General features: G+C 41.0%; 1 protein-coding gene across 2 annotated transcripts in view; it reads right to left on the reverse strand.

Moving 5' to 3' along the window:
- The window catches only part of epc1a (enhancer of polycomb homolog 1 (Drosophila) a), a 55,002-nt gene that overhangs the window by 11,021 nt on the left and 18,955 nt on the right, over positions 1–25,026 (reverse strand). For both annotated transcript variants that reach the window (XM_074693458.1, XM_074693457.1), the window contains 9 exons: positions 22,161–22,320; positions 17,673–17,818; positions 17,042–17,248; positions 15,570–15,718; positions 12,177–12,330; positions 8,717–8,875; positions 8,536–8,625; positions 8,218–8,366; positions 4,300–4,733 (listed from right to left, as the gene is read on the reverse strand). In XM_074693458.1, the coding sequence (XP_074549559.1) occupies positions 4,300–4,733; positions 8,218–8,366; positions 8,536–8,625; positions 8,717–8,875; positions 12,177–12,330; positions 15,570–15,718; positions 17,042–17,248; positions 17,673–17,818; positions 22,161–22,260 (1,588 nt within the window). In that variant the 5' untranslated portion in view covers positions 22,261–22,320. The remainder of the gene's footprint in view (positions 1–4,299; positions 4,734–8,217; positions 8,367–8,535; positions 8,626–8,716; positions 8,876–12,176; positions 12,331–15,569; positions 15,719–17,041; positions 17,249–17,672; positions 17,819–22,160; positions 22,321–25,026) is intronic.

Raw genomic sequence — 25,026 nt, forward strand, 5'->3', positions numbered from 1 at the left:
TTACCGCATCTGATTTTTTTTTAAAGATGAATTTTCTACCAGGGCGATATTGGTGCAAATATTCAGCTTATCAAAATTTTTCATCATCTGCCTTCGTTTTAAAGGGCGATTATCGGCAGGTCGATATCGGTGATAGTGTGATAAGTGATATTTAGATTTTTGAGGGATTTTAGCATTGACTTATTTTTTTATGTAAATCAGAGAGCCGAAAATTAATTTTCAGACTGTGTTATTTTTGCTCCAATACAGCTGCGCCTCTCTGCCTGCAGTCGCTACTCTGTCTCTAGCATTTTTAGGAAAACTTCCTGTAGAAAACTTTATTATTTTAAGTTTTCATTTCACTTTGTTTGACAGCTGCTGAGCCTGGAAGCTGTTTAATAAATAAAGTTAGTGTTATTCAAAATTTGGACACCAATATTTTCACTTTTTCTACATAAGAATATCGACCCCAAATATCTGTTATCGGCTTCCTTGCCTTCTGATAATCAGTACCAGCCCTTGAAAACAACACATCGATCTATCTCTAATCTACACCCAACATGTCTGCAGCTGTCTTGGGATAAAAAATGTCTGAAAAGGCTCTTTTCAGTGATTTTTAGCTCAGATTTTTACTGTGAAGGATGAAAAACCAGGCCTCGAGAAAATAATCAGTCTACTAGGAGTCAGAGTTTCCTCCTCGTCAGATCGAGCCTGGTTGTTAACTGTAGCAGAAAACAGCTACTGTTTCTCTTCTCTACCAGTTTTTCTTCTGCCTTAAATTAAATGTTACTCCAGGATTCACCTGCTGCAAACAGAAAAAGATGGAAGAAAAACGCTGAATCCTTCATCACAGTGAGCTGAAATAAAAACCTCTCTGAAGAAAAACACAAAACAGCACCAAACAAAGCAAAGCCCCTCATGAGCCAGCGCTGTGGGCACACTGTGCACCAAATTATATATATTTGTCAACCTCATTTCACTTTAATTACAGAAACAACCCCAAGGTAAAAACATATTATTTCTCCAAATATAGGAATCGATCACAGGGGAAAATAAACGCCCACAGAGCTCAGAGCTCCTTCCTCATCCTCAGACACTTTTTACAACCTGGGGAGATTTCAGGCGTTAAAAGGTAAGGTGTGATGAATTCATAACCCTGACATTTCCCTCCTTCCCTGACCCTCTGCACGCCCACTCCAGCACGGCTCACGGATCTATTTATACATCACCGTAGCTAATTGACTTCCAAAAGCCATGGGAGCGGGAATTAATGTATTAAAACACGTCGAGAGGCTCAAACAGGAAGTTCATGCGATTTAGCAGCAGCACCAAAAAGTGTCTCACCAGAGCAGGAGTAGAAAACCACGAAAAACCCCGAGCCGGCACCCGCCTTTCAACTGAATATTCACACGCAGAAAATCAATTAAACAGCAACAGCTCACCTCATTTTATGCATGAAGACGCTTTTCAATTAGACGCTACAAAGGAAATTCTGTAATTATTCTGTGTACAGTCAAACACACGACGAGCCAAAGTGTCGTGGTCGGAGCTGCTCGCCATCTGGCCCAGCTCCAAACAATATATTCCCTTCAAGGCTGGCATTATTTATTTATTAAGCTGCTACTGAGGTTGGCAGGATGACAACACGTCCTGTAACAGCACAGAAAACTAGAGGAAGTCAAATATTATCTGCAGGAGCTGGAGGCTTTAAATAAAAGGTAAAATACGTCTAAAAATAGTTGATTTGGCGACGATCCTAGCACACATCACAGCATTTATGATTTTAATCATCTCAAAAATCAACATCCTGCTTCAAATTTATCATCCGCACTAATCCTGGACTGTACCCAGGAAAAATATCTTTGGAAATAATCACAACAGTTATTTTTTCCACCACAATTTCTGCACCGATACGTGCAGCAAATTCAACAAGAGGCTCTTGTTTTGGCAGAGGAAACAGAGATTTTTATAGCGTCTAATCTCAAAGTTTAACCACATGAACAGTCCTGTCTTCTTCCAACCAGTGCATTCACCACAGGCTCTCACTAACTATGAAAACATGGTAGTTTGTCCGTTCTGAGCTACCGTAGAAACAAGCTGCTGCCAGAGGCTGATAACGCTCAGATACATGAAAGCAAATAAGCCCACATTCCCAAAATTACTGATGCTGGAGACCAGCGACTTCCTGCAGAGAGACAACACTCGCAGGCCAATCCAACAACAGACAGAAAAAACCCTGATACTTAATTTAGCTACACATGTGCCAAAATCCCTGTTTCCTGAATGAATCCTCCTCCTCTGATACTGTAGTTTAACCTTAGTGGTCAAGTTTAGACCGATCCTTTCCCGCCTATACCCGATACCAGGATCGAATTGGTGGAACCCTAATCTGGATATCTGTGGACGTAATGAGAATCAAGTAAAAAGTGATTGTCACGTGACATCTATGCGTCGTTTTGTTATTTGTTATTGACTGAAGTATGCCATCTAGTGTCTCAAAGTGGTTATAGCAATGCTTTGGGTTGTTTGGAACACTGACCTTGCCAAAGTTATTAGTTAGTTACAGTAGGAGAAAAAATAATCATATTGTAGTTACATGTTTTTTTGTTTATTTTAAATTGTAATTTTTTTGTTCAATTTTTTTTTGTTTTAATTTAAGTCCTTCAGTCCTTTGTTTATAAGCTGGGTCGGATGTGCATTTTTTGGGGGAGAAATATTGCTGTAGACATCATGATGATTCAACTTTTTTACTTGGTCTGGTGTTAAAAAAAAAGTTAGTAAAAATTGCAATTAGTATAGTTTCCAAAGACTGTGATGTGTTCCTGTGATGAAAGTAAAAATTCTGTATCAATGTATGCTAACCACTAGCATAGCATATCAATGCAAATTCCCATATAGAATAGAACTTTATTTGTCATTGCAACAAGTACAAAAAAAATTGCAAATAATTAAATTGCATACAGATATCTTAATTTATTAATATATATATAATGTTAAAATATTATTTAAAAAATTTAATTTTAATAATGTGTAATATATTTATTTTATTATATATATACATATATATATTTATTTATGAAGTGCTAAATGTAAGTTCCTGGTTCACTGGTAAAATCTGAAATCAAAGCAAGGTTATTTTTTTGAACTAGAAATTATCTTTTAATACTTGATATTAGCCAAATTCAACTGACGTGGCCAGAAACAGTTTGTATTTCAAGATATTTTAAGACAAAAAATCTAGTCTGATTTGCTGCAAGAAGAAAAAGAAATCTGCTGATGGGATAAGAAAAATGTGCTCATCAATTTCCATATGGAATTTGTTATTGCAACAAGTACAATGAAATTGCATACAGATATTTTAATTTATTAATGTTATATTCTTAATATATTATAATTATTTAAATAATATAAAAATAATATTTATTAAAATAATATATTATACATGTATTATAAAATATCATATTAATCATAATAATAAAAATAATATTGATTATAATGAATTAATAAATAATACATACATAAATGCACGTACATTAGCATCAAGCTAGTGCTAGTTTTTCTGTATTGTTTCTGGTCCATTAGGAGATTTATACCATGCTGGATGAATTAAATAGGAATCTGGTAGGAGAGTAATGTTCATTTCTTTGGGTTTTTAAAAAAAATATTAATATCATGTAAGATGAAACATTCAAATTGTAAATAGCTTTTGATTTTGGAAAGCACTTCACAACCCTTAGATCAATGAGGTAAAGGTGTGGGAACAAACCAATTTGACATTTTACCCACAGGTTTTGTGATACCGTGCCAAGCTGTGCTTCATTAGGCCCAAACTGTCGGTGCTTCGTAATTAAAAATATTGGAAATAACAATGTCAAGAGTGTACAGGTCAGTCCCGGCAGCAACAACAATAATACACACCTGTGTAAGAGTGGAGAGACAGAAACTGTGTAAGTGAAAACTGAAATCTGCAAAACCGAGCCTCAAAACACCCGTTAAAGCAAGTTTAACCCATCCAAAGTTTCCATCCAAAACTGACCTTTTTCCCAAACAGCTGTTTCCAAAAACAGGCAAACTTTCTCTGAATCTGACTCCAGCTTTAATGAAAGCACAGAGCACATAAAGGGCAGCCTGCCTCCGCTAAATTAACTCACACACATAACGGCCGTAAACACCGACCTCTGTGCCTGGTTATCAAAACCAGAATAAACTCTGAGCCTGCACGGCCAGAAAACCTTTCGCTCAGCTCCACTCCGAGCTGGTCACGCTGCTTAGAGAAACAGTTTTTGGTGAATGAAAGCAAACTGAAAGAAAGTGACTCACCATTGACGGGGTTAGGGGCTGGGCCGGTGCGGTTCTGGGAGCTGGCTCCTCCAGACAGGGTCCGGGTAAGTCCTGACACGGTCCGGCTAAAATCCCTAAATCCTCTGCGAGACAAGTCTCCTCCACCCAAGGGGTGATGGGATAGCGTCCGTGGTCTGAAGTGCCTCCAGCGGCATGATTTAATGTTCAAAAGAATCTGGCTGAGGTCCATGGGTGTTGATGATGATGATGACGATGATGATGTAAGGGGTGATGAAGAGGAAGGAGGATGGGAGGAGCAGGCTGGGTCCGAGGTATTGGTTTCTGAGGTACTGGCGTTGGAGTTGCGGAGCGGAGAAGTTGGAAGTGGCGAGGAGAGTGGTTCAGGCTCCGGGTCAGAGTCCAGGCTCTGACAGATGCTGTCTAAATCTGCGTGCGCTCGGTCCAAAAGGCTCCTGAAACCAGAACACAACCGTTACACAGAGCTCCCCTCAGAGAGGCGTTTCAGGTCAGACACACACACACACACACACACACATGCTGGAGTCATTAGCCGTGCATTACAACATCAACATCCTCCGCTCCAGACGGGAGGATTGTGCAAGTTCTGTGCATACCAGGCTCATAATTACTACGTCCACCGGGCCGGTACCAATTATAGCCGAGCAGAACAGTACACTTATGTAAAGGGAACAAAACGCAAAGTTTACAGCTTCATGAAACAGACAACAGCTATTTCAGGGCCTGCTTCTTTATTTTTAGTTCAGTCTGAGCTGCTGCTGCTGGAGAAAGAGACGTTTACTCCAAATCAAAAGTGTGAATATTTTAGATGATGGAGATGACGCACTTCCTGGCTGTGGAGGAGCTGTTTTTTGCCCGTCTTTTAGCAGAAGTGTAGGCGAAACAAGCTGCGTGGGGAGACAAACAAAACTTCCATCATACTCAGACGTACGTAAACAAACCCTAAGCTCTTTGATTTAAGGAATCACTGTACAGCATTCGATAAAGATCCTCCTCACAGATTTATGCAGACCTGCGTCCAAGAAAAACAAGTGGACAGACCAGCGCAGCAGCCCCTGCAGGCGAACTGTAAGTCTGTCAAAACAATCACAGTAAGCCCCGTGTTTTCTGACTCGATCGGGTTTTGCTATCACAAGCTCTGATCATATTGAAGACGACAGATAGTCTGCTCCCTCGGCTCCCCTCGGGGCAGGTGATAAGGTTGACTGCGGACAGAAACTGAACATTGCCAATCTGGTGTGGGGCAGATAGAGTCGAAAACCAGTTGGTCTCCATCCATCGCTGTGGATTCAGACAAAGCTGCGAGCCACGACTCTGTTAAAAGTTTCTGATTGGTCCACAGGTGAATCCCAAAATGTGAGCATCGTGTTCATCATGTTTCGCAGCCAGCTTGATATTTATAATGGAATATGCCCGCCAAATGATCGCTGGTGACCTGCCAAAAAGCCGGTATGGTAAACAGCCGCGGCAGATCCAGCCAACCCTTGGCTGGGTTTCACCTGCTCAGTGTTGGAACTGGCAGCGTTCCTACACACATTTCATTTCACATTTCTGCATTTTTCTGACTCCGTTTGCTGAGATGATGAGAGCGTGCACCACCTGGATATCCTACTTTTTCAATCCCTCGTCTTTTTGATGCCACAGATGTTCGGAAAAGGTCGGTTTTTACAGTTTCAGGAGCTAAAAAATCTTTCTTTTTATCAAAAATGATTATTTTTGAGCCAAGAATAAATGTTTCTGACTGTATTTAAGGATGAGTGATTCTATAATTAGGGGTTCATCTCATGTCCTTTGAGTATTCTTATCAATTTTACTTTGTATTAATTTAAAGCATTTTTACAGTGGGTTATTTTGGGTGATACTTCACTTTTAATACAGAAAGTTGAAATCATTTCCATCATTTATTTAGAAAAAAATGCAAATCATGTGTTGAAATTGACAGTTTTTGTGCTGTCCAATTCTCAAATGTCAAGTTTGCTCTTTAAAATAATCACTGGAATACATGTTAGTGTTTATTATTTTCAGTATTTGTTTCAAATAACCATTAAAATTTGACAAAGGTGGTTAAATCATAAATCAGCTATGGTTTGCTCCAAAGTCACATGACCCCAATCAGCTGAGGTCCCATCTTTTTTGGTGTGAACCTTGAAGAAAGTGTGTCATGTTTCAGCTCCTCCTCATCTATATTTCATCAGAATGATTGTCTGTACATGGGGCGCATTAACTGTTCATCAGCTGTGTTACCAACATTTTCTGCTCTTCTTACTATAGATGTTATAAAGAGCAAACTGGGAAGAAAAGGAGTAGAAATATGAGCTGATGGAGGTCAGGTGGTGGCATGTTCAAGGGACAAAAAATGGAGGAAATGTCGACTGTGTTTTAACCAGACTGTATAAGGCATGGACGTCACCCGTGTGTTTCTGAAACAGAAATTGAAGCAGATCGGCTATCACGGCCATATTGGTAGTGGCAAAGGCTTCGCGTACAGCTATAGGGCGCCTGTCCGTCACGTTACCTGAGCTGTGTCTCTGATTGGGCGAGCTTGCGATCTTAATATTAAAAAAAACTAAAAAAATCACCCCCCGTACAGTGTGTACCAATGGTAAAATCAGCGACTCAGACAGGAGACGTTTTTTGAACCAGGCTGTAAATAGGTTAATTTCTGCTTTAAAAACTTACTTCTGGAGCCAAACTCTAGTGGACACTGGAGAAACAGCAGATTTTAGCACTTCATCACTGTCTCATATTCTCAGACCGGAGGTTGCCGCTAGGATGGAAGCCATAATTCTTTTAAACTTTGTCTAAACTGTGATATAACTGATGAGGGACATTTCTAGGGAGCGTACTCTAAATTCAGTTATATATTGATTGATGTTGAAAAACTTTTGTCCATAACACAGTTGACAAAATTATACTCCAAATTTTTTTTTGTTACCTTAATATCTAAAAATTCATTAAAGGCTTAAGCTAGCTAACTAATGCATTTAGTACATTCCGGGTAGGGCTGGACAATTGATTGAATTTTAATCTTGATTTCGATTTTGGTTACTCGGGATCATAAAACGTTAAGAAAAACGATTAACGTGCCACACGGCGCAGTGTGTATTTAATTTCCTGTGCTGCCAAAACACCATGAATGCACCTGTGTTGTGTGCGCAGCAGAAGCAAGCGTTTATCGATCAGCAACACATGAAGAAAGTGGTTAACAAACATGGCAGAAAGGGCCTTTAGTTGACAGGATAGGTAGGACTATTTCGGTCATCGGGAAGCATTTTGGCTTTAACTTTGGACATTACTCTCAAAATTTGTCCCGCTGTCGTGTCTGCTCCCCAAAGCAACACAACCAATTTATTTAACCACTGATAGTTCATCCACAAAGTGGTCTATGACCAAGTTTTAAAGGACAAAAAGAGACGAAAAAGTGCCAGATTCCTCCATTAAGGACACTCTTTACAGCGCCACTCCATATCCCACCAGGAGACATCAAGAGATAACGAAGGCTGTTACATTTATGCAAGCAAAAGACATGTGCCCCATCAGTACCGTAAGCAACCCAGGATTATTTTTGATTTTTCTTTCATGTTGTAGTTTAATAAATACTCAAGTTTTTAAATTATGAATAATCGTGTTTATTAATCTTGATTTCAATATCTATCAATATAATTGTCTAGCCCTAACTCCAGGTGTATCATTTGCAATCAAAGAGAATATGAAAACGAAAAAAGTGAGCACTGGTTAACGTGATTCGCTCTGATATGGGTTGAAAATCTCAAAAATAACAATTAAAAAAGAAGCAAAATGCAATAAGGGACAAAAATGATCTGCTACCTGAAGTTTTGGAGACAAATAAACTTCTATTTTGCGCCTCCTGATGAAGTCTCATCATGAGCAGAAATCAGGTTTTCACGTTACACTCACCTTCCCCCTCTGCCCAACCGGCGCCGTGCGAGACCTATGCAGCGTCGTGGCACATTCAGCGAGGTCAGACAGTAGCGGAAGCGCGGGTCGCCCAGCCCGCCCTCCAGCGGACTCACCCACGGCCAGCTCCCGCTCTGATCGGATCGAGGCTGGAGGAGAGAGCAGGAGCACAAACATGAGGCTGTGAGGGAAGGAGGCTGTGTTATCACATTGTTTCGTCCAGCAGAGTGTGGCAGACTAACAGCCAGCGCGGCCGGCTGACCAGCCTGCTGATGGACCTATAAATAGACTCATGTGGAGTCAGAGGAGGGCACTCACAGCGTAGTACTGACAGCCGGCCTTCCTCCTGAACGCAAAGCAGCCATCTGGGTCATTCTCCTCCTCTGCCTCCGAGGAACCTGAATGGATCTGAAAGAGGAAACAGCATCAGTAAACAAACTCTCCAGAGCTCAAAACAAACATGTTCACTCGCCTGATTCACGATCTAAAATGACGGTACCTGTGAGAAGGGCTCTTCGTCCGAGCTGGGGAAATCATACTGGTTGAGATCCTTGGGGTTGAACACCGAGGGTCCTGAATGTTGAGTCGCTGACAGAGGAGGGATCTTGGGTTTCTTCTCGTATTTCCTCTTGGTTCTCACTGCCTCTGCCTTCTCCGGCTGTGAAAGAGGAGGACACAGCGTTCAGTGTTTACACTACGTGATCAAAACCATCCAAAGCGTGCTGCTGATTGCTCTCGTGCTCGTAGTAGAAACAACAGTGAGTAAAGGAGGCATTGATATGCAGATGGCAGCGTGCGCCAGATGCCACTGCCTTGCCAGATGGCTGCCCTCCTCCTCCTCCTCTTCCTCAATCCACCCTGTGCCACCATTCACCCGGACTTCCCCAGAGGGACGACCCCTCCCTGTCTGAACAGACTCCAACTCCACGAGGATTAGTCAGATCCTATTCAGGCCTCAGACGTGGGAGGGGGGGCAAAACAAACAGAGAGGCAGCCGTGAAGAAGTGCTGCGTCAAATCAATGGAAGGAGCACGGAGCGGAGTCAGGCGGGAGGAGGGGACGGAGTCAAACTGAAAGATGAGAGTGTGTAAACAAAAGGGAGAAGTCAACCAGCTGGAGGAGGGAGAAAGAGGAGGAAATAGTGGTGTCCCTGCAGGGCACGGGGGACGGCGCCTGGACGCTGGAGCTAATGAAGTTATAACGAGAAGAGGTGACACAGAGTTCACAGGAGTGCTGGGTAATGAAGTGCTGCATTACAGAGGCATATGGCGACTCAGCTTTACGTTAAAAGCTGTGAGGTTGAAGGAGTCAGCACTGAGAGAGCCGGCTGAAAATGAGACGCTGGTTAACAGGTAAAAACACAGAGACTCTGATTGGCTGAGGGATAGGCATGAGACCCGGATTTTAACGGTTCGAGGCATCAACGTTGTTTACATTTTTACAATTCCTGCGTTGAGCTCAAACACTTTGAGGAAAAAACGTGGCGGATGATACGAAAAGTAGGCAAAAAGGATCAAAAGTGTGGCTTCTTTTCTCCAAGATAGAAGCGTGACGTGCAACGTGCGTCCAACAGTGATAACATGCAAAGGTAGAAACGCCAGAAACATGCTTAAAACATTTGTTAACGGGGCACGGTATTAAGTATAAGGGGTCATAAGTATCCGATGCTCTCCACTGGTTGTCAGCTGTTGCAGCGCCGTCTCAGCACTAATATCAACCTTGGTAAATGCTGCACAAGTAGTTTGTGGTTTGATTATTTTTAGATGGATAATGGAATTGTTAAAGAATTGAATAGATAAGCAGAATCGATAATTAGGGATGCACGATATTATTAGCACGTTATCGTATCAGCTGATATTGCCCTAAAAAAATATCAGACACTGGCTAACACTCCAAATTCCACCGAAATAATAAACCAGGGGTGACCAACCAGCAGCAGCAACCAACTTCCAAATTTTGAAGCGACATTTATTGCGTTTGTAAGGCTGTATTCAGTCCAGAAAAGTCCTCTGGTCCACTTGTTTGGTCCGGACCAAAAGCGGACTTTATTTTTTTCGTTTGGTGCGGTTCATATTCAAATTGAACTTTTTGCAAGTGGACTATATTCTGTAAACACATCCAGGTGTGTGAGGATCAGTGCTCTCATTGGACAGCACTGACAAAGGGCGGCACACAGAGTACAGACCTGGAAATGGAGGTAAACATGTGTGTTTGTGCTCTTATTAGAGCTGCTAAATCATTTTCAGTTTCAAGAGCAGCTCCTTCAAAGCAGCTTAACAACACCGTTTACAATTTAGGAACAGGAAGACCAATGATCGCAGCAAGGAGGCGCTATGCTCTGCGTGTCCTGACCCACAACATGCCAGCAACAGCGTGGCTAAACAGAAGACGGAGGATCAGGTATGAACCAAAGACAGTTAGGTTACGGTGGCTTTTTAGGCCCAAAAGGAGCATGTGTCCTGTAGTTAGTTTGGATGGACCTTGGTTTGTATTCAGACCTGCACTGGAGAACCACCAACCGCACCAGAGTTCATTTGTGTCTATTCACACCTGCATGAAAAGTCCGCACCAGCGTGGGAAACGAACCCTGGTCCGCTTAAAGTGGACCAAACAGTCCAGGTCTGAATACGCCCTTAGTGTGTTTCAATTCGTACTTGGAGCCGTGTCGAAGACAAATTTCTGTTTTTACAGCAGAAAAGACAAAGGTCCATCAATCTATTCAGCTAGATGCAATGTCGAGAAAAGAAACTGAAACTTAAGTACCAATCACATCACCCAAGTATTGATCAATACTGATCACAACTTCAAAACAAAATAATAATTTAGATTGATTGGTACACCACTACTCATCATAATAATAATGAATTGATCAAAGAGCAGCAGGTTGGCCACCCCTGTAATAAACTGATAAAATAATGAGCTGAAACTGCATAATTTTTTTGAACTTTTTGCAGTTTTTTTGCACAGTTCAGATTTTTTTTAAGTCAAATTTAAGCAGCAGTCTTTTTCAGGAAGAGCATCATCCAGCTTCCAAGTAGGATTTGTCGCTTACATTTTTTTTTTTAAAGCAATTTACATGTATAATTATATTTTTTAAATATACAGTTTCAAGTTTATATCTTTATTTTTCACAAGAAATAAATATTATGTAACAAATGTGGTAAGAATATGCACCATAACACAGCATGCTACTTCCAATACAGAAGACAGTTGAGGATCTCCACCCAGAAAAATATTCGTATCTGTAATATCAGCTAAATGTGTTTTTAAATATCAGCAAAAAGATCTAATATTGTGCATCCTTTTCGATAAAATCTCATCAATTCCCAGTCCTACTGAGGGATGTTTTTGTTTCTTCCCCCTGAAGGCAGATGAGACTCAGGAAGGAGGCTTGAATTTGCACCAATGTGACAGCTCGATTTATAAGCAAAGAAAATAACCTCAAAACAAAACCCTGTCCTTTCTGACCGTGCAAAGTTAAAATCCTGGCATTAAATCTGTGTAAAAACACTTTGACTAAAGCAGAATAATCAAACAGCTCTGTGTTGTTTTTAATATTTTAATAAACAGGACTAAAAAAGAAACGTCTTCTGAAAAGTTACGCTGACAAATGTAAAAAGAAAGCGTGGGCCTCCTCATCCAGAAACTGTTACTCACTCACAATATGAAAATGATTTTCAATAATTCACACTCAGCTGCCATTTCATATGAAGTGCCGGTCCAAAAATGAAAATGCCAAGCTTTGTGCTCGTTCAATATGAAGTACAGTATTCATCATCAATGTGGGAATTGACTCAAGGGAAGAATAAATGTTAAGTCAATAACATTTTCTGATACTCCTGCAGACGTTCTGTTCAAACACCCACACCAACCCAGAGCCAGAGAGGCTGGAAACGCTTTTCATTCTGTTTCCTGACGTTATCGCAGAGGAAGAGCCCAGAGCGCAGGAGGGGACTTACTTTCTTGTAGTCCTTCATGTCCAAGTGGTCCTGGTGTCTGTACTGGTTGCTGCTGGACAGGGGGATGAGGGGGATGGTGTAGACTGGCTTCACCAGAGCTCGCTGAGCGAGTGCTTCTGCCATCACCTCGCTGCCAAAGTCTGGCATCAGATTCCTGGAAGACGAAAATGAAAGAGTGGAGTTTTAGTGGGCAACAAAGCCGGTTACCAAGAGCTAATCTGCCGTATTGACTGGAGAGAAACTGGTCCCAACAGTTAAAAGGAAACACTCAGAGACAGACGACATGTTGGTGCTGCTACAAGAAGGGGATGAAACCTCAGACAGACTGCACAGATCCACAGTTTGGGGAATAAAATAACCTGTTGTGAGATAAACTTTAATGGTTTCTTTTCAGTTACAAAAAACATAAATCTGTGACTTTAAAGAGGGGGTACTGTTGGTATTTAGTCTTTGTTCTGTCCCCTCTGCCCAGGTTCACACCAACTTTAAGGCTTAAACATCAAAAAGTAAACTCTCGAGGAACACTTCAGCTGCAGTAGCATGTTTGCAATTCCCTCAGCTGTCTCTGAAGCAGTTTGAAAACTGAGAATGAAACAAAATCAGTTTTATTTGTACAGCTGCCATTGACTGTTGACACAAGATGAGGCTATGAAAGTCTTTTTTAGTCTTTATTCTGTCCCTCTGATGCATCAGTAGCATCTTTGTATGAATCAAAACATCACTTTTTTTTCTCTCGGTAGTTTTTAAAACAACCCTATTTGATTTTAGCTGCTGTACCTTTACAAACCCCCTTCTCTCTGATTGGCCAGCCCTCTCGAGACCTCTCGGAGGCAGAGCTAAGAGCAGACCTTTGGGATTCTACAGTTTCATTTAGCAGACGCTATTGTCCAAAGCGACTAGGGATGTGAATTGATAAGATTTTGTCAATACAGATGCCCTTATTGGTTCTGCTTATCGATCTGATTCTTTATCAATTCCTGTTGTGAATTTTCTTGGTACAAAAAGTAGCTTTACAGGTTTTCTGTAGACTGTAACATTTAATTGAGTTTATGCTGTAAGTGAATAAAATGTAACTGCTCCCTGAGTCTGGATATTTCTGGACATAACTAAACAGAAACAGGTCAAAATTTCACACAATGTGACGTTGATATACTGTGTTATGATATATTAATAATTTTAAGTAGGCCATCTAGTGTCTCAAAGTAGTTATAGCAGTCGTGTAAGTTGTTTGGAACCTTTCCGTCAGCCATTAGCCTTTCATTAGCCTGTTAGCTTTTCACTTTTGAAATTAGTATTTTCAGTATTTTTTACAAAGAGTTGATGTGACATGTTTCTGTGATGAAAGTTGAAATCCTATTCTGAAGCTGAAGTTATACTGATGTATGCTAACTGCTAGCATATCAATGCAGTTTCCTATATACGTTAGCATAAAGCTTGTGCTTTTTTGTTATTTTGGTAAATAAGGTGATTTATACCATGTTGAATGTGCTGAATATGAATCTCCTGAGAGAGAGTGATGTACATTTCTTTATGAAGTCAGTTCTTCAGGAAAACTTCAAGCGTTATCTAACTGCTAAGCTAAGCTAGCTGCAGCAGACTAGTCAATGTAAGGCCCGGCGGCTCTGGCACAATGTAAAGAATTGATAAGGGAATCGTTAAGCACAAAGGCTAACGATATGGATGGATTGAAACATTTCTTATCAATTCTCTACAGGAACTGATTTTTGATTCCCATCCCTAGTTGCTGCAACAATATACTTCAACCTACAACAACATTCAGCAACAGAGCTGAAAAATCGATAAGAGCTGGGTCTAAAGCCTTGACTCATTCTATTCCTGATGACAAAGAGGACAAGGCTCAAATAAAGGGTCTAAATGTTCCCTGAACAGATGAGTCTTCAGACATCTCTTATAGTAGAAAGGGTCTCTGTGGATCGTATAGTTAGGTAATTCATTCCACCATTTGGGAACAACAGAGGAGAAGAGTCTGGCTAGAGATTTGGAGCCGCGCTGGGCTGGGAGCACCAGGCGTCTTTCTCAAGCAGAGCGTAGAGGACCAGGAAGACTGTAAACCTGGATGAGGGACTCCAGGTAGGCAGGAGCTGTTCTTGTTAATGTTTTGTAAGCCAGAGGAAGAGCTTTGAATTTGAGCGAGGCCTGGGTTTGTCATCATTTCAGTGAGTCTTGTAAAGAATAAAGATCTTGAGTTGTTTTCTATGACAACAAATAAGTGGTTTGAGTTGAACAAAAGTCCATAAACCAGCTGGTACAAGTTAAGTCTCAGTTACAGATTTACTTTTAACCACATGGTCAAACCCTCTGAAACACACAGATTTGTGTCCAAGCACACATTTGGTAATTCTTCCAGCAATATGACAAGAGGAGATTCATGCTACACTTTCAAAAAGATAAAGCTTGAGCCGGAAGACGAAAAAATCAAGCCCATCAATCTAAGTGCACCGGAAGAGGCTGTGTCAGGCTACACACAACAATAACGCCATGCACCTGGGTCACTCTCCCTCGACATAATATCATGAAGTGGGACGGGAAGCTATCAACTGAGAATGGAGCGGTCCAATCTGGGAGGAAACACTAGCTTTGATGTGCAGGCAGAAAGCAGGCCGGGATAACAAGAGGAAATTGAAATGTCACTACAAATCAAAAGCACTTGAAGAGAAGAGTCCAATTTAAGCTCACACTGACAGCTACTTTCAGGACAAATTCATTTCATTGGGATGTCATGTTTGGATGGATGGCGAAGGCTGCGGGGAGAGGAGGGGTTTGGGAAACATGGAATAACACAAACAAAGTACAGTCTGATGTTCTTCCTAACAGACTGCGATAAAAAGACTCACGGTACAGAGTCGTCCATGAGCTAATTTGCTCCTGACACTTCTGAATAAACAGGCTGAACTCTAAATTGATAAAGCATGCAAAACAGTGTACACAGCCGTGCCCCCAATTAACTCGAGCAGCAGAGCCTGACTTTACAGAAAATACGTGGTTGACTCTTTTATACCATCAGTCTCGCAGACAAGTGTCCTAATGGCCTCAGCTCGTGACTTCAACATGACAGGAAAACAAAAGCCTAATCAAACATGTAGGTTAACCACGAGAGGAAACACTTCACAGAGGGCCAACACTGAAGCCTGCTCGACTTTCTGACGCTTCACATTCAGGATTTAATAACCCCATCCCTGCTGGATCCCAGAATAGATCCTTTCACAAACATCTGCCATCATCTGACAGGCCAAGCGTGCTTATATCAATCTCTTGCATCATAAATCGCAGAGATAAAAGCCTCCTAATAGCAGCTTCTTCCCTAACAAGATTGTTGATGCAGTGCAGGCAACTAACAGCCGTTTCCAAACTCTCTCAGGGCCAATTTCTTACCTCTTCTCCACGATTTCCAGCGTGAGGTGCAGCAGTTCCCTCTTGCTCTTTTCCCTCCTCTTGATCATCTCCAGGATCGTGACAGCTCGGCTCAGGTCCCTGCGCAGCTTCAGCATCTTCTCGTACGACGCCTCGTCATTCTTTCGGTTCTGAAAATGGAACAGTGATGAGTCAGAGATAAAGCAGCAAATGGCACTGAGTTTTTTTTAGAGAAGTTGAACTGAGACTTTTAATTGGTGATTAAAACTTTAGCTCTGGAGTAAAATTGTAACCCCAACATGCCGAAATGTGCTCTCTAGCGCCACCTAGGCACACTAAAATAGCTCTTGATGACAGTAGGAACGTCATAGAGAGATTAAACCAACGTCAAAATGTATGTCTCATTGAGACACACAAATTATATGCAGACACCCCTGACCTATCTCAAACAGGAAACCGGCAATTTGTCTTTTAATATAAATTTTGGGGAAATTTAGGGCCAGGAACAAAAATGATCTTCTCCTAGGCCATAAATGATATCAGCTTAAAATTTGCTCAGATGACAGAGTGGACCCTGCTTTACAAAAGCTCTGAGGGAATTTGTTGTGTCTCAAACAGTTTTCGAATGGCAAGCCCTCAAAGTTGGTGATCCCCAAAGAAGCCATTTCACCTCCCCCTATTACAATGAATGGGAGACGCAGATCCAGCTCTACACAAGCTGCGGCAGTTAGGCCTCTACACAAAAAAAATGTATGTCTCATTGAGGCGCACAAATTATATGCAGACACTCCTGACCTATCTCTAACAGGAAGCTGGCAATTTGCCTTTTAATGTAAATATTGGGCACATTTTGGGCCAAAAATAAAAGTTATCTTCTCCCAGGCCTTAAATAATATCGCCTTAAAATTCGCTCAGATGACAGAGTGGACTCTGCTTTACAAAAGCTCTGAGGGAATTTGTTGTTTCTCAAACTGTTTTCAAATGACGAGCCCTTGAAGTCGATGAACCCCAAAGAAGCCCTTTCAGCTTCCCCTATTACAATGAATGGGAGACGCAGATCCAGCTCCACACAAGCTGCGGCAGTTAGACAAAAAGGTAAAAGCGATACAGCTTTAAAATTGACATGAATGGATTCCTGACAAAATTTAATACATAATATATGATTTTTGGAGAGATTTGGTCAAAATTGGGCATCTATGAGGAGACATTTCAAGACTTCAGTCAATTTCTCTCCTGAGAGAGCAGCAGTTGGTGATGATGTCACAATGATCGAGAGTTCCGTGCAGCTGGTCATGTGACTCACTGAAGGCGGGAAAATGGAATGTGGAACACACACACATTATAAAGAGATGAAGCCTTGACAGTGAGGGTGACCCAAGCTTTTTGCTAGCAGGGGTTACAATTACAAAAACTTCCTTAAAGAAAAAAGATTTAGGGGAATTAATGAACTCTTATTCCTTAAACTATAGGTGTGACAGCTTCTTCCGTCTCACCTTTCTGGTCTGCATCTTCTCCGTCCGTCGGCGGAAGGCCACATAAGGGTCGCTGGTGCTGGATCCATCCCTCTTCTCCTGCTTCACGTTGGGGATGAGGGAGCCACCCTTGCATGTTTTCCTCTTGCGGCTCCAGTAGTCAAACACTTCCTTGATCAGCTCGTCGTCCTCCTTCAGCAGCAGTTTGGCTTCCTGAAGACTGACGAGCTGCAAAACACAAGCAGAGGGGCAAATTCAGGTCAGAGCTGCTGGAGAAACCGTAAATTCAAGATTTGAAAGGTAACGCACAGAAAAACATGGTTTCTGAAACAAGTTGAAGTTATTTCAAACAATCTTAAACACCAAAACAAAGCTGCTCATCCTGATGATATGAGACAGAGTTTGACGTTTATGGACTTGCTGGAGAGAAACTCCAACAGGAGTAAGAAGCAGCAGCTTTAACTTGTTCATGCTGTTCTTTAACAGGCTCCTCCAATGACTAAATTATCAAGAAAGAGCCAAGATGTTACTCACAGCAGGATAAAGCCTGACTCAGTGAGCTTATTTATCTTGTGTTACTCACAACCACGGATGTGTTTGTGCAAACTCTCTGCAAACCTGTCGTTTCCCTCCAGCACAGAGTGACAAATACCTGCTGTCCGCTGCCTTTCTCCAGCCGGTCTATCATTTCTTCAAACTGCAGGGCTGTGATTTCCATTTTCTTCTTCAGCTTATTCACAAACGTCTCGTCCTCTGAATCTAGGTCGTAGTCTGGCTGCTCCGTGTCCAAACTGAAAGCTGTGAGGTGGAAAAAGCGGTTGTTAGCAAAGGGACGGACACGGCGTTTCAAAAGCTGCAGGAGGAGGACGCCGGTCTGGAGTATGCATGGTTGAACACGGTGCATGCCTCTATTATATAACAGATTTCAGCATCTTTAACACATTTCTTTACTTCGACAAACAAACGTGACAGTTTCCACCATGCACCATCCAAACCGGGGCGTGCACTAGATGTGATGTACGAGGAAACCAAAAAGACCCGTAATGCTGAGTTGTTCCTATTTAACAGTTCATTTCAGGCAAAGACAATAAACACAGCCGTGGGGTATGAAACACAGACGTGTTTATCATCAGACAACCTCAGCCAAACATTGTTCAAAAAATAAACAAACCATTTTATCATGACAAAGCAGAGCCCTGTGTTTACCCCTCTGCCTCCTGCAACTCAGCGGAGCAGTGCTCCAGGATAAATACCAGAATCCAGGCTGGGAACTAAACCAGCCACTCACTCATTAATGATGCTCGGGGAGGAGGGGAGGAGGCGGGGGGGTTTGGCCATACCAGAGAGTCTGGCCAAATTCTGCAGCCATGGCCTGGAGACTCTCCAGACAATTACAGATTAGTGTGGTAAAATGGGGAAGTGGCTGTCGGTTGCAATCCATCAGCGAGTGAAAGAAGAAAAGGGAAGTGTTTACTTCGCTGTCACCATGAGGGTGTCGTGTAATTCACACGTTAACCTGTCACAACCTGGAGTGATCAGGGAGGCGTGCAGAGTGCACTCACTGCCTCAGACACTCGTCAGGGTTTCACTGTGGCTCCAAGCTTTCACTCCTGAAACATCTACATGAACAAATCAGCCACAAACAGACTAAGTGCACAGCTCATCTATTGACTTTAAAGAGGGGGTACTGAGCTGTTTTTAGACTTTGTTCTGTCCCTCTGGGGCCACCATAGTAGCTTTGAATCTATTTTATTTCTACTGGTTTTTAGAAAAACTGAAATGTTTCATTTAGGATACTGTCTCTTTAAGGCTCCCAGCTCTGTAACCCCCTTTCCTCTGATTGGCCAGCCTTCTGGAGGCAGAGCTTGGTGTTTCAGCCCTAGTGTGATGGCCTCGTCTGGCTTTTTTTTTTTAGAAGGGTGCGTTTTAAGTAGAGGTGGGAGAAAAAAATTGGTGTTTCTGGAATTTTTATTTAATGATTTTAAATAGTGCTTTTTTTTTACAATCTCTATTTTTTTTCTTTGAAATTTAAGTGTCCACAGGGCCTGGTTGGAGAAAAGTTAAGATGTCAGATCTCCTGAATAATCTTAAAAATTAACTAAAATGTGATGTGCATTTCTGGGGAGAATACAGCTCCTGATATAGTCTGTAGACATCATAGTGCAACTTTTTCAGATGCTCAAAAAAAAAGAAAACTCAAAAATCGGAGAACAATAAGTAACAGAGAAGAATTGCAATTTAAATCAGATTGGCACCCCAAAAATCATACAAGTCCTGTTTTTAGGCTGTATGAAGACAGATCTGAGGAGCGCAAAACCTTTGCTTTAACCTGGTAAATTGTCAACATGGTAGCATGTGACTGTTCTCTAAAACTGTGGTGTTCATTACCAAAAAGACGCAACAGAAAAGTTTTGACTGTGGGGATCAAAAGCAGCTGCTGTGTGCAAATTTCATTTCCAGCATTTCAAGCACACATCAAGCAAAAATCTAAGGACGATGAAGACTAGTACCATTAAATGAGGCGTAAAAACCCTGCGTCTGTAAAATCTGAAGAAGGATGAGAGCATTCAAATCAAACTGTTTGGTTGAGAAATATTTTTTTTCATTGTGACTCAAATTTTTTTCTTTGGTACTGATCTCTTTAGTCTTTAAAGCGTTGGGGTTTGTCCTGTGCACACATTTCCAACAGTTTGAGTCGCAGACATCAAGAAATAAAAATTTTAGTGCAGTAAACCTAGAAATGCACGATAACTTTTTTTGCTAAAACAATAACTTTCAGCTTCCTAAGACTGATACTGATAACTGTTAACAGACGACTAGGGATTGGTACCTTTCACATTTAAAATGATACAGTACTTAAACCCAGTACCTGGCAATTGGTACCGGAACTCAACAGTACCAATTTTTTGTACTTTTTTGTGTTTTTGTGGTAAAGAGTATCAATTTGTTTAATACAGTATGTATTTTTTTCAATTTAACATATCTATTACTCAATATATAAACGTGCAATGCTGTGTTCATGTCAAGTTTGGAAAGTATGGAAGTATGTTCAGCATTGAAAATCCTCTACTCTTCTACTCCCTCACAGTCACAAGGATGCATTTGGGTACCCAAACATGGTACCTTTTGATTTCATGTGAATCGGTACCCGGTACTTTTGACAGAATTTGGTCGATACCTATAAAAGTACCTAATTTGGTACCCATCCCTACTGATAACACACACAAACATCTTTATATTTACCTTAGATCATGACATGAATCTATGAACAAACCAAAAATACTGTTATAATTGCTGCTAATGAGTTTTATCCTATATTCATTTTGTATTTGTGTCCTTGTTTTATTTTTTGGTGCGACTGCCACTGGAACCTTCCAGAAGGGATTAATGAAGTCCCTATCTATCATGTCTGGCATATTTCTTGGATTTTTCAAAAGTGTTAATTCCAGGTAGCTTCGTTGCGGTTGGCTTTATGTTACTAGCGTCTTTAGCAGCCCAGGCGTCCTCATACACTGGAAAAAATGGAAATCTTATCAAGTGTTAGGGTCTTGTTTTCAGTATAAAATGTCTTTTTAGACTTAAAATAAGCCAAATTCACCTGACTAGTCCACAGAAATGTCTTGTTACAAGTTATTGACAGACAAAATTAGGTCTGAATTGATTGAAACAAGTAAAAAAATGGAAAAGATACTTGTATAAAGACAATATTCTAGTTTCAAGCAAATTTTTTGGTAAATTTTTCTTGTTGGCTCTTGAACCCAGGTCTTACAGTGGGAGCGGGGCACTGCTGTGCTGACCACAATACAAATAGTATCAGAATGACATAATTATTTCCTGTTATTGACCTGATAATTATTGGTCTGATAAGCCGCGTTTCCACCAAGCAGTCCGGGTCGGTTCGTCTCGGTACGGTGCGCTTTTAGTGGCGTTTCCACAGACTCATCCCGGGACGGATCCCTAAAAACCGAGACGAGCCGTCCCACTTTTTTGGGACCCTTTCGTATGGGTGCCAGACTGAACCGATCCGCTCTCGGGAGGTGGAGCAACACACTGCAGACGGTTGATTGGTCAAAAGAATCGTCACTCACCCCGACAGCGGCTGCATTTCTCCTGTCGGCACACAGACTTCTCTGAAACGAAGCTTGATTGCACTTTGTAACAGAGAGTTACATGAAAATCACAGAGAGGACGAAATGCTGCATGTCTTCCATCCGTGCTCTTTGTTTACTGTGTCGCGTTTTCTTCTTTGTTGGATTTAATCGCAGGATAAGCTGCTACGGCGTCGCGCTATTGTTTACCAGCTGTGGCTTCCGGCATGCGGCTTACACGCCGCCCACCACGAGAGGGCACAGTTTGCTGTGGAAACGCAAACGGGATGAGACTTTACTGTCCCAAACCGTCCCAAACCGTACTGAACCGACCCGTACTGCTTGGTGGAAACGCAGCTATAGTTATCGTGCACCCTTAAGTAAAGTCAGGCCCTGTGTATGAACCACTCTCACAGATAACTGACAGCTGACCTGTTGCCTGCAGAAGTTAAGTTGTTCATTTGTGAAACAGTTGCACAGATCGATGAGTAAACAGCAAGAAACGCCACTGGAGATTGAAAGCAGATATAACACTCTGATTCAGGGTTGCAAACCCATCACTTCACCTTTGTATTTGTATGCCAGCTTCATTTTTGGAGCGAGCATGCTGTCAGAGTGTTTGACAACACACAGGCACTAATAACCTACTGACCCCTATTTCTCTCTCCACTGGAGACAGCTTTACACTCAGACACTTCTTACTGTCGTAGCCTGGAGGGACGTCAGACAGAAACTCTTCCTCCACAGCTCTAGCCTCACAGCGTGGCGTTTCTACTTTCCCCACACTTCTTAATGTGAGTTTTCTGTCATGTGATTTTACACCAAAGAGCCGTTTTATTACCAGCCAGCTGGACAGACTTCATATCCAAAATAATGACTTACTGATCCACAAACTTACACACTCAAATCTCTCAATCAGCGACATAAACCCTCTGAACGCAGCAGACAACAAACCCAGCGCCTCTAACAGAGAGACTACATCACCACCACGTGCTCAGAGACCACCAACACGGCTCAGAGGATAATCCTGCAGCCAGCAGCCGGGTACTCACGCTGTATGTGAATAAGCTGCTTTGGCATCTTGAACTCCCCAGGGTACAGGGACTCGTAGTGCGTGATGTTGCGCTCTGCCTCGGGGACGGGGATAACCATGTTGTCCCGCTTCTCGCCGTAAACCTGCTGCGCCGAGATGGCCCGCTGGAGATGGTGCTCCTGGAGGGAGAGACGGAGGAGACAGATGTTAACAAAAGATTGTCTGCAGAGGAGAAAGAGCTTCAGAACAGGATATTACACAAACCTGACAGAGTAACATCTTTGTTTACCCTGGAAAACATGCGCTCCAGTATGAGAAATTATACAGCCCTGGTTGGCAGGCAGTTTGTTAAAACAGAAACTGACATTTTTCATTTGTGCACTTTAAAGTTCTGTCAAAGCCATAAAATCTAAAAATATGAAACAACAACAAGACTCCAGAGGATTTTCACACACACGCAGATGTATGGACAAATACGCATCGTGTAAGTTTTGTGGGTGTGTGTCGAAGGAATTTCTCAGACTAGCGTTTAAGACCAAAGCTCAACAAGGGCATGCATTTCAAGGATAAATTCAATTAGAGCTGAAACGATTCCTCTGATTACTCGAATAACTCGGTTGCAATAAATGATCGAGGAATCTCCGCCGCCTCGAAAAATCGTTTAATTTTTAAAAGATCAGAGAATGATACTCCGCCCTGGCTACTTCTGATTTGGCACACTCAAGGATTCAATGATTTTTTATTATCATTTCACGCATATATGTAGTGGAACGAAATTAGTTCCCCCAGTCTCGGTATAAGCCCAATCATCCAATCCCATAGCGTTGACATTACCCACACCAGCTCTTTTGCCAACTTCACAACTTAATTGCTTCATTTAGAAACTTTTCAGACCCATCTGGCAACTGTTTTCCCCCCAAAAAGCGACCAGCGACAGATCTAGATCCAAAACACTCACAGACGGACTCCTCACTCACAGCGGCAACAAAAGCAGGAAGCTGCATTCAAGCAAATAGCGAAGGGTTGATATTTTTGACATTAAAAAAAAAACAAAAAACAAGACTCAACCAAAGGAAATTCATGTGTTGGTTTAAACATGTTCACAGTGTGTGTGTGTGTTATTACACACTTCTAGGGCTGCAGCTATCGAATATTTTAGTATTCGAGTATTCTACAGAAAATTTAATCGATGAATCGAGTAATCAGATAAAACACATTTTTGTTTAGTTAAAGGGCTATTATTTTTAAAATACAAATTTATTTCTAACAAGTAGGGAAACAAGTTTTTTTGGGTGATATATTTAAAATTCAATGAAATCTGATAAGATGTGAGACAATGTCTTTTATCTCTAATTTTGTTTTGCTGTTTTTCTGTACCTTCTTTTACTCCTTTTTCTAATTTATTAATACTATTATGTGCTTTTAATTATGATTTTAACTTTTTAATGGTTCATCTTTTTAAACTCTTTTATTGATAACTTTTAGACCTTTTTGATTGCCTTAACTCTTGCTCATGTTTATTACTGTATTTATCATCGCCACTTATTTTTTATTATTTTGTAATTTTATCATCATTGTTCATTTCATCTTTTTATATTTTCTGACCTGATTTCTGCTTTCATCCCTTTTTTTTATTGCGTTTCCTATTCTTGCTGATTTTATGTTTTTTATGTTTGGTCCTCATGGTCTCTTTTAGGCTGCATGGTTCTTGAATTGTCTGGGTTCCTATAAAGTACTATAAATTATGGAAAGGACCTTTTCACCTCATGTCTTTTTACACTGTCTCTCTCTGTCAGTCTTGATTTAAGCTGCTTTTTGTTTTTACTTTAATTGTGCTCATTGTTTGTGTTTTATTATTTTGTGCTGAATGCTGTCAAAGCACTTTGTAAACTATGTTTTTAAAAGTGCTATACAAATAAATAATAATAAATATCAATAATAATAATTTCAACTAGGAATAAGACATTCTTGAAAGAATTTTGTTTTAAGAGTATGTTAATCTGATGATGGCATCACTTGGCGACTTCTTTGATTTGTAAAAACAAAGTGCTGTAGAGTTAAGAGATAAAAAAAAAATAAAAACATAACAGAGCCAGCTGGGTAGTTGTCAAATTTAGCACACAAGTCATTGATGGATAAAATATCAAGTAGCACTGGTGGCTAATGTGCTCCATCATCATTTTAGTCTGAACACCACAAAGACTCAAAAATTGATCAAGATTATGCCAAACATTTTTAGTCAGATCTCATTGAATTTTAAATAAATCACCCCAAATTACTTGTTTTTTACTGGTTTCAAACAAAATTTCATTTGAAAAATAAATATGTTTTATCCGATTACTCGATTAATCGATAGAATTTTCAGTAGAATACTCGAATATCAAAATATTTGCCCTAAATTCAATCACCCATGATCTCCCCTGACAGTCAGCATATGAAACGGGAAACATATCAAACTTTTTTTAAAGATGGTGAAAATTCATTTTTAATTAAAAGCAGCAAGAAGAAGCAGAGACACTTAAATTTCTTGCAGCTTTTCTCTCCACATTCCCCAACGATTGTTTCTTTATTTCCATCCAGACAAGCTCACAACAGCATGGCGAAGTAAATGTCTGATTCATTAAGCAGCAGACAGAACCTGTTTTTAATGAATACCACTTCATTACAAAGATATGCATCAACAAATGGGTATACTGGTGTGTAATGGGACGGGAATGAAAATGAACAAGATTAATTTAGATTAGGGGAGGAAAAAATGTTGCAACATGAGTTAAATTAATTTTCCGTCTGTTGTTGATGTGATACACGGAGCAGAGGATGCAAAAGACACAACATTTCTGACAGGAATGGACAGCGTATTAGATGCTGCAGATGCTACACGGATT

Source organism: Halichoeres trimaculatus, unplaced genomic scaffold (genome assembly GCF_033239565.1).
Source record: "Halichoeres trimaculatus isolate MK-OKI-2021-1 unplaced genomic scaffold, fHalTri1.1 fHalTri1_scaffold_18, whole genome shotgun sequence".
Classification (NCBI taxonomy): Eukaryota; Metazoa; Chordata; class Actinopteri; order Labriformes; family Labridae; genus Halichoeres; species Halichoeres trimaculatus.